The sequence below is a fragment of the Gossypium hirsutum genome, chromosome D12 (genome assembly GCF_007990345.1).
Source record: "Gossypium hirsutum isolate 1008001.06 chromosome D12, Gossypium_hirsutum_v2.1, whole genome shotgun sequence".
In the NCBI taxonomy this organism is placed as follows: Eukaryota; Viridiplantae; Streptophyta; class Magnoliopsida; order Malvales; family Malvaceae; genus Gossypium; species Gossypium hirsutum.
In genome coordinates this window covers 55,546,846-55,557,511 of record NC_053448.1, presented here as the reverse complement: position 1 = coordinate 55,557,511, position 10,666 = coordinate 55,546,846, and the positions used below count along the sequence as shown (strand labels likewise).

At 32.4% G+C, this 10,666-nt stretch overlaps 1 protein-coding gene across 2 annotated transcripts; it reads right to left on the bottom strand.

Annotated features, from left to right (window-relative positions):
- Positions 1-2,868: 2,868 nt before the first annotated feature.
- LOC107955118 (F-box protein At5g07670) lies at positions 2,869-5,504 on the bottom strand. 2 transcript variants are annotated; one of them, XM_016890836.2, is made up of 2 exons: positions 3,938-5,476; positions 2,869-3,366 (listed from the first exon to the last, which is right to left on the bottom strand). In XM_016890836.2, the coding sequence occupies exons 1-2, from the start codon at positions 5,101-5,103 to the stop codon at positions 3,099-3,101; spliced, it is 1,434 nt and encodes a 477-aa protein (XP_016746325.1). In that variant the 5' UTR covers positions 5,104-5,476; the 3' UTR covers positions 2,869-3,098. The 2 variants fall into 2 exon arrangements, with proteins under 2 accessions (XP_016746325.1, XP_040963187.1); XM_041107253.1 differs by lacking the exon at positions 2,869-3,366 and adding an exon at positions 3,765-3,801 and having other exon boundaries at positions 3,938-5,504.
- Between the last annotated feature and the right edge of the window lie 5,162 nt (positions 5,505-10,666).

Genomic DNA, 10,666 nt, shown 5'->3' with positions numbered 1-10,666 from the left:
TCAATTCATAGAACGTGGCTTTGACTTCCAACAAATTGCAGCAGCTTCTCTAATTGGTCATCATCAACTATCTTTGTTTTTACCATTGTGTCCTTTCCTTCTTCACCATTCAAAGCTAGAGTTTCGTAATATATAAAAACTAATTAGATTGTCTTTGTTTTAAAGGTTTTATCATTTATTTATGGAAACCAACTAGAGTCTTTATTTAAATTTGCGTTTTTTATTTATTTAAATTTTAACTTAATTCATTTACTTTTAACTAAGTTTAGAATATTTTTCTTTTCTTTTTTGTGATAGGAAAAAATTTTCTGAAAAGCTACAAAACAAACCATTTATCACCTGCTTGATGTTAATTTGGGATTTCTTAGATGATAAACACATCTCACTTTCATTTTGAGCCAATGTGGGTAATTTGAATGGTTTCAATCAATCCCTATTTATTAAAATTAGGAATCGGAAATAATAGATTTAAGTTCAAAAGATTTAATTATTAATAATACAAAAGTAAATAAAAATATAAAAGGAAAAAGACTATTATAACCCTATTTATTCTTATGACTCTTTCTAGAGCTGGTTTTATATTAGATATAGAATTTTAAATACCATATTCATCACTAATTTTAACAATTTAATTTTTATGTATGTGTGTATTAGAGGTGCTCATGGGCCGGGCCGGGCCCATAAAAAATTTCGGCCCGGATCTTAGGCCGGGCCCGGCTCGGCCCGGCCCATTTTTATTTTAAAAATTTTTAAAATTTTAAAAATATTTTAAAATTAAAAAAAATTAAAAAAAGTATTTTAAAAATATTTTTTAAAATTAAAAAAAGTATTTTAAAAATATTTTAAAATTTAAAAAAAATTAAAAAAGTATGTAAAAATATTTTAAAATTAAAAAAATAAATATATTTATTATATCGGGCCGGGCCGGGCCCGGGCCGAAAAAAGTGGTGCCCGAGGCCCGGCCCGTTTTCTAAACGGGCATCGTTTTTTTGCCCAAGCCCATATTTCGGGCCTATATTTTTACCCAAACCCTCTCATATTTCGGGCGGGCCATCGGGCCGGGCCGGGCCGCCCAGCCCATGAGCACCTCTAGTGTGTATGCAACAAGTTGAATTAAATTTTTTTTACAATGTTGAAAATATGAATGGTTTTAAATTTTCCTGTTAAACATATTAATTTGTTTAAATATAAAATAATATTATATAAATATTAAAAAAATAATGTTGATTATATTCTATAGTTTTTTTAAGGGTAAACTACAAAAATGGTCCTTTTTGTTTACCTCAGATTACATTTTAATAACTTATATTTGAAATGTTACGTTTTAATCACGTTATCATTTTGTTACGAAGTGGTCACTTTATAGTTAAGCTCTGTTACCTCCTTAACGCCAGTCCCACATGGTAGTCCAAATGAGTTTTAAATGCCAACTTGGATGTCCAGTTACTGGAATGAAAATAGATTTTTAATTAAATAAATTTAATTTGGACTGCCACATAGAACATCCAAGTTGGCATTTAAAACCCATTTAGACTGCCACGTAGGACCGTCGTTAGGGAGATAGAGGAGCTTAATGGTAAAGTGACCACTTCGTAACAAAACAATAACGTAAGTGACTAAAACGTAACATTTCAAACATAAATAACTAAAATGTAATTTAAGGCAAACAAAAATGACTACTTTTACAATTTACCGTTTTCTTAATTTTTAAACTAACCATTTATTGGTGAGGAGGCTTAGACTTAGTTGACAAACTAAAGCGTAACATGTTGTGATAAATTTAAAATCATTTCCCTGACTATTTGCTATATTAATATACGACTGTTTCATTTTCACATGCAGAATTGTGGGGAGTCCCAATTAGACTTGTCAATTTGGTTTTTATTTTTGCGTTCAGTAATTTTAGATTCAAGTGAATATTAAATATAAATTATTTTAAGCCTTAATTGTTTTGACTTAAAATTTAAGTTGTTTTGATCAAATTAATATAAATTTAAATAACTTCAAACTTATTCAAATTAATTTGGGATCAAATCAGGGGCGAAGCCAGAACAATCTTTTAGGAGCGAATGAAATTTTAATTTTTTTATAGTCTATATCTTTATAATTTTTAAAGGATTAAATTAAATTTTTATAATTTTAAGGGAGTCAAAGTACAATTTTACCTTTACTAGTTTAAATTTTTTTTAAATTAAGGACTTAAATAACAATTTTACATTTTAAGGGGCCGGAGCCCATGCCGGCCCATGCCAGTCCCCCTCTAGATTCGCCACTGGATCAAACCCGTACTAATTTGAGTTGGAAGATTCAAGTTCTTAACTTTTTAGGATATAATAATCAAATTAATTCAAGATGATTAAACCAAAATTTAGAGTTCACATAGGGATGGCAACTGAATAGAGTAGGGCCTATTTTTGTCTACCCCGACCCCGGTATGAAGCTTGACCCATCCACTCCGACCTAACCTCGATTCTTAAAACAAAATTCGTCCAAACCTAAACCTGAAATTTAATAATGGGAAAGCCAATTTTGACTTCGACTCGTCCAGAATTTAATTTAATTGTTTTATTTTTTATTTTTTATTTTGAAGTAAAATTTCATTTTATTTTTGTTTCATTTTATTTTAAAGCAAATAATTTTTTTTAATTTAGACTTAAAATTTTAATGTAAAAGCAAAATTTTAATATTTTATAAATATATCGAGACAGACAAATTTCCCTCAAACCCAACCCGTATCAAATCTCATTTTCTTTAAAATAAAGTTTTTTTTTGGCCACCAGATCAAATCAATATTGACCGTGGGAGGTCATAATAATTGGTAAACCCAAACCAAAAGGACGAGGGAAAAGGTACGAAATAAAGGAAAGATTAAAAGGAAAAGAATAAATATAATGCTGTTTACAGGGTACAGACATTAAAATTCCAGAATGCAGATAATGAAGTGTTTTCCGTAATAAAAGAGTACATCAACATTTGAGAGTCACATGAGCACCCTCTGTTTTGTTGGCCAACCTAGTTAATACCCCACCTTATTGGTCTTACAGAAACTCTTTATCTTACAAAGAAGTAGAGTAACATCAGCAGTGAAATTCTGCACCTTATGTCCTCTTGAAAAATCTACCACCTTTCTTTCCCATGCCGGTTCCTACAAGACTCGATGCAAGCAGTGATTTCACATCCGGCCTCCACCTCAACTCTTTCAGAATGGAGAATAAAGTTGCAAGTGCAGGAGATATGCCGCTTTCATTTATGTTCTTGCATGATACCACTATAAGATTTTCAAGGTCCTGCCATGAAAGAATCACCGCTTCCAGACCTTCAGTTGTCAACAAAGAGCATCCTTCTAAAGATAGCAGCTTCACTCTCCTGTCACAAAAGAAACTAATTACTGTAAAACTTTCAGCATGCCATCATTTCAGACATGTCAACTTCACGATCCATGCAAGTGATTGTAAATTAATTGATGCTCATCATATTGCAACCCAACAAGAATTATGACAGACTTATCATACATTTCAATAACTAGTTAGCCTGCAAATTGGGTGTAAAAAGTAAAAACAGGACATATATCATAATTGCATTGATCCAGTCCAGCATAACCAGTCATATCTCATCTATCTGCATACCGGTGTGTTATGGATAACTTATTACTAGAACAATCAACAATTGTTCACCATGATTTGAACTTCATTGCATTGCTCAGCATTTCAAAATCACTGGCCAGACAGAGACTCATCATTGCGACAGAAAGCAACCCTTTTTTCCCCTTTATTTCAGGCCATGTTAACAGGCACTAAGGAACTGCAGAAGTGAAATATAGAAACTAAATGATTCCCTGAACAACTCTAACACAACTTATATGAAACTACGAGATGAGACAAAACAAATAAGCAAGGGAAATCATAAAGAACAATGCGAAAACAATCCAATGCATTACCTGCAAACACTTGCAAACCTGAACATATCATTATCCAATCCCCAGCAGTCCTGAATAACAATCTCTCTCACAGCTTCGCATACTCTAAACAGTGCTCTCACACTCTTCTTGCTCCGCAACTGACATTTCTGCAAATGCAACCGTTCGAGAGCAGGACAAAACCCCAAATACTCATCGCGGCCCGGACTCCGATCAATCCTCTTACAAGACAGTAACTTCAAAGTCTTCAAGTTCTCACAGTAAGACAACCCAGCCAACCATCCATCATCCATTTTATGATCACAAATAGTCAATTCTTCAAGCATCAAACAGCATTGCCCAATCGCTTTAATCCCATCAAAACTCCCTTCGCATCCACTAAGCTCAAGCCTAACCAACCTTTTACACCCTTGAGCTAGGATGGTTAAACCAATGTCGGTAACCGACGAACTATAGAGTCCATCAACGTTGGCAACGAGTTTCACAATTTGCAAATTCTCACACGCCGCAATCCCACGTAAAACGTTGTCGTTGCACTTGTGTAACTCCAATTCTTGCAAAGTCAAACATTCTTCGGCCACCGTTAGCAGTCCCAACTCACTGGCGTTAATCACCACAAGCCTTCGAAGATTTGGACAGCCATTGGCAAGTGCTTGCAGCCCTTTGTCAACAACTTCGACAGGCAATAGATCTTCTTCCAGAAACTTGCGATTAGAACAAAATCCAGAACCCATTTGCATAGAAACCAGCCGATGAGTCAACAGAATCCCAGAATCTCGCGGCGATAACAAACAGCCGTTGAGCAAATCCACGTGGGTCAAGTTGGGAAACCTCGTCAATAACCGCCCAGATTCAAGAAAATCCCAATCCAGGATCTTTAAGGACCGTATAAGGCGGCCTTGGAGATTGAGCCACCGCTTGCAGACGAGGGAGTTAGGGTTCCGTTGCAAATGCGGCAGCTTTGAAAGGATTTGTAGGAGGAGCTCGTCGGACAAGAGAAGGGTTCGATCAATGTTGGCGAAAGTTGGGATTAAGGTTTGGGATTTGGGGTCTTTCGGAGATAAAGACTGAAGGGGCATAGTGAACACCACATGCTTCAACGGCTTGGTGTTTTTGAGCCAAATGTCCGACCAGCTCGGTGGCTTCTTCTTCAATGGCGAATCTGCCTTTTCCGCCAAAGCCGACATCGTTTCAGTCAATGCCTTCTTCTTCTCCGGTTCTACTCTACTTCTTCCACTAACCCTGACCTTTCTTTCACTGTTTTTGCCTACTTCACTAAATTACCATCTTCAATCTTTTGGATGATCCTTGCCCTGCAAAAAAGCGTAAAGTTCGAATTTCTCTGAAAGGATTTGGAGATTTTGGGGGTTTTATTTTTGGGGCAGAGAAAGGGCGAAGAAATTCCGAGTTTCAGTTTAGTGTCAAGAGAGAAAGCCAAGACTTTTATGCGCCTAACGGATTTCTTGAAGCGGTGGGGTCGGGATTTTTTGAATGTTAAACTTTCCTTTCTACATTTGCTTTCTGTTTTTGTGGCGCTTATACCCTTTTCTTTTTGTTTGTTTGTTTTTATTCGAAAATTTGTTGTTATCTTCACGCATCAAGGATTCTGGGCACCACATTACATTTTGCTTTTTTAAGATTAAAGACACGACTTTTCTTTTTCAATCGGAATTTCTATTTAAACACAATTTAAACTATAGATTCATCCATTTGAGATAGTAAACAGCATTAGAAGGCCACCTCATCAGATCTAAGTTGGAAGTCTTTGCCAGATTTTTTATTTCCACCCACATCTGTTTGTTAGGCCAATCTTTTATTCATTCATGAATCAAGATTCCTTCTTTTAGGGATATATCTCAGTGTAATATCCAATATTGTGATTTATATAATTATATTGACGAAATTTTAATTTAATTTAATTTTCATAACACAATTATTTATATTATGTTATTTTATATTTTCATATTACATATAGAAATATTTATTATTTAAATATGTACAATTAAATAACAGTTTAACAAATACTAATTACTTTAACAGTATTAAAATAACAAATAAATAAAAATTTTATCTATTTGCTCTAACCTTCTATATTTATTTGATTATTTCTTCTCTTACATTTAACGTATACTAATTATCTTATTGTTGTTGACACTATTTTTTTTGACAAAACAGGGTCGACTTGGGTTTTGAACAATGAAATCGAATGTGGGAGTCGCCACCAATCCTTTTTTGATGAGGTGTGATCGGGTCACCTCGTAAAAGTGGTTGTTTTTAATAAACGGTTTGATTTTATTAAAACAACATTTTGGTCAACGAAATTCAAAAAAACAGGTTTGGGATTCGGTTACGTACGAGGAAGGATTAGCACTCTCGTAACGCCCAAAATTGATACCTAATTGATTAGTTAAAGTGTTAATGTCTAAAATTGTAACCCAATGCGCTTGGGCACAATTTATCAAAATGTTAAACATTGAATATCGCATTTATTTAAAAAAAATCCTCCTCTCAAGAAACAACGTGTCATATCCAATGCATTAGGACACGACATATTGAATTCTCGATAATGAGCTTTTATTTATGTTTTTGTTTTAAAGAGCATTCTCGATTATTTAAATTCAACGAAGAAAATTGGAACCCAATACGTTAGGGCTCAATTCTCTCGAAAATTCCGAATACCAAGTATTGCTTTTATTTTGAAATTTTTGTTTTCGTTTCCTTTTTTTTTTTGATAAATCCAAGTAAAAAGATGTAATGTAACAATAATGATGATAATGCAAGTAAATAATAAAAGCAAAGGCTATATATAAAAAAATAAATAAGGAGACAAACTAATATAGCATACCATGGCAGACATAAATAATATGAATACAAATAAAGAAATAAACAGCAAAAATGAATAAGATGATGTAAATGTAAAAGATACGTACATATGTATATATTTTAAAATTATTATATATATAACTGTAAAAAACAAATACACATATGCGTATACATATATATATTATAAGAGGTGTACCAAAGTATGTTCTTATATACGTATATTTATAAAAAAAATGCGTATAGATATATAGATGTGCAAATATATGTGTATAAAAATTATAGAATATAAAAAATATGTGTATATATATACGTTTGTATGTATATAAAAATAAGTTATATAAAAATATATACGTGCATAATGCATAATGCATACATGTGTATATATATATATAGAATAAAAATAAAGCTAAAAATAATACAAAACCAATTAACGTATTAACAAAGTAGTAACGAATAAATAGAAAAAAAAACTAATAATAATAATAATGATAATAATAATAATAATAACAATAACATTAAAATAATTAACTAAATAACGAAATTGCTAAAAATACAGACTAAATCGAAATAAAAACAAAAAATACTGGGCGAATTTGAAATAAAAGAAAAAAACGAAAAGGACTAGATTGCGACACCCGTCGAAAGAGGGGGGACCAAAACGGAAAATAAACCAAAGCCCCAAAACGCAGCGCTGGAAGGGACCAAAATGAAATAAAAATAAAACTATGTGGCTAAATTAAAATAAGAGAAAATAACGGAAAAGGGGCCAAATTGCAACGCGTTGCAAAGTCTGAGGGACTGCGCGCGAAAATATCCCCTTTAAAGAAAACACGCGGATCCTCACCCCAGGGTCGGGTCACCTGACCCCAATGGCAAAACAGCGCCGTTTAATATCCCCTATTTAAATCAATTTTTCTAAAAAAAATTATTCTTTCACTGCTTTAAAAAAAATCTCAGAGAAAAGAAAAAAAACATTCTGCTCCCTTTTCCTTGGCCGAACGAACCACCATCGGCCCCGCCGTGTGCAGTGGTCAGAGGCTCCCAACGGTCGGTTTTTCAACCCCGTTTCAGGGACCAACTGAAGGCCCAACTTTCGTGGGCTCAGGACTATGGAGCGGAACCCCAAACGCCACCCTCCTAGTCCGATTTCGGTGACCCGAAGGAGGACTTCGGCGACGGCATTGGCGGGGCGATTCAGGTACACTTTCTTTTCCCTTTTTTAATCTATTTATTTTATATATGTAAAATAAAAAGAAATGAGAAATGGATCCAGAGAAAAAAAATCACCTTTTAACTTGTTCTTTTGTTATTTCAAATATTCGTGTATTCAGAAGAAAAAGAAGTTACATTTGCTTCGGCTTTTATAGCCGATTGTGTTATTGCTCTATACTGTTGTTGTTGTCCCTTCTTTTCTTGTTTGTAGGTGTTTGGTGGCGGGCTACAAAGGCAGAGGGTATGGGCGGATGGGACACGACGAACGGTGGTGGCAGATAGGGTCTAGGATGCGGGGTACGGCGCCAGAAACCGTAGGGTTTCTGGCATTCTGTAATGATTCGGGCTATTTGGGGCTGATTGGGTTTTGGGCTTATTTCATTGGGCTTCAGATTTTTGGGTTTGTAATGGGCTAAGTCAGTTGGGCCTCGTTTTGGGCTCCGGGTTTGGGTTTAGACTTGGCCAGGTCTGGTTTAGTTTGGGTCTGTTAGGGTTCTAGGCCATTTTTGGGCCTCGGGTAAATTTGGGTTGATACCATTGTTATAACAGAATAAACAAAAATTAAAAATAATGCGTTTGGACAAGAAACGAAAGCAAAATTACGTAAACATTTTTTTTTGGATAACTCGGCTTTCTTCTGTATTGTTCCGCCTAGGTTCAATGAATTTTAAATCTATCAATTTAACATCCTTATAGTAAATTTATTGTTTTCAAAATTTTAATATTTTAATATTTTCTGATTAATTTGTAATATCAATTGCTAAAAAATATATAAATAATATAAATTAAAATGAGGAAGGATTTAAAAGGCTATATTGAAAACTTTTGGATCAACAATTAAATATTTTACCTAGATTATTTTTTAATACAATATTTAAAGTAGGACATAAAAATTTAATCACCTATTAATATAAATAAAAAAATTGTACAAAGATAATACAAGGCTTCCGATTCATCACTATTTTGAGTCCATGATACTAACATCACATTATAAGTGAATAAGACCGATTATTATTGGTAGTAAACATTGAAAATTAAACAACATTAGAAATATCACATCACCACTCACTAAAGATGAACATTCTACCTACCTACCTGCTAAATTAAATTACCAACAAACTCATTACCTTTTTTAGAAGAGGTTTTATTAAGGGAGGTAAGTTTTTTTTAAGAAAAGTTTTTGAAGTGTTGTCTGATGTTTTTGAAGTGTTGTCCGTCAAGATCAGATTTTTAAATAATGGAGGTAATGTATTTAGGGTGTTTTTGCTCTATTTCAGTTTCAAGCTTTGTCCATAGATTCAAACCCAACCAAGGTAAAATGCTAAACATTTTCTTAGTGGTGAAGTGCTTTCTAAACTTTGTGAACCATTTTTGGCTCTTCTAGGACTTAGAGAAACAAAAATTCCAGGCTAAAATCGATTATAAATACCCCGAGTACAATACCTCTATTCTTTAAGGGTTCAATCAACTAATCAACAAATGATATTTCATTTTCTGAAAGAAAGCCCTCAACAGGCTTTAATATTATTTGTAAAAGTTGAAGTCTTAATTTTTTAATATTCAATTTTAAGTTTCACCGTGTACAATTGACATGTGTGGATCTACTTCGTAGATTTTTGGACATTTATTGTAATTGTATTGCGTTTGTATTGTATTTACTTATAAAGTCTAAAAAAAAAATCAATAACTTTTAAGTAAGATATTGTGTCCAAATATTGTCAAAGAAAAAATTGCTAAAAACACTTACGTTTAAAATCAAATACAATCCAACTCAACTTTAAATTTAGTTAGAACCATTGTGGCTTACAAGCATCAAAGGACCAAAACTCAGAAAAAAACCACAAATGAATAAAATTAATTAATTTTTGCCCCTATAAACTTTTGACAATTAAATCTACTTTTTACCTAAATTTTATTCTGATTCACAACATAAAAATGGTTCAACATATAAACCTAAAACATTAACGTTGTGAGAAAGATGTTGATTTGGTAACCTCAACCAGTAAGTTCCTTTTACACGCATCACTATGTTTGAAATATATATAAATATATATTAATTTTCGTTTGGTTTTTAAAAAATAAAAAATGTTCTTTGTCCATTTTAGAGTAAACTGTCAAAAACCTTATAATTGCTATTTTGACTTCTAATTCTTTTATTAATTTAATCACTTTAATCAAAAAAAAAATATTATTAACCAATAACGGAATACTGACGTGATAATTTTTAACTTCTAATTAAAACTACAGACCTCTATATAATTAATTAAAACCGAAAAATTCCACATTAAAAAATAACTCGACAAAGGAAGAAAACTTCCGCCAGACACCAAGATTTTTTTAACCATTACTTGTTAAAGTTACAGTGATTTTTTTTTAGATTAATCAGATCGGTTTTATTATTAGAGTTAGTTATTTCACTAATAAAAAATAATTTTATTTTTATTCAATCATAAATTTTATTTGAAAAAAATCCTCAATTAGTTATAATAATAAATGCAAATGGAAAATTAATATAAAATTTAATATTACACCTATAAACTAAAATAACTTAAGAAATAAATTGTAATTAAATTACATCTTGTATTAAGATATAAATATCTTGAAATTATTTGAGAATATAAAATTATAGAATGACCAAAAGTTAAATAAAATAATCTTATTTTAAAATATAATATTACAAACCGTATTATAAGATTAAACCACCGTAATGTAAGA

Coding starts and splice junctions, on each gene's coding strand:
- LOC107955118 (XM_016890836.2), bottom strand. CDS start 5,103: ATGTCGGCTTTGGCGGAAAAGGCAGATTCGCCATTGAAGAAGAAGCCA. Junction 3,367..3,937: donor AGGTTTGCAAGTGTTTGCAG/GTAATGCATTGG, acceptor CTTTTGTGACAG/GAGAGTGAAGCTGCTATCTT.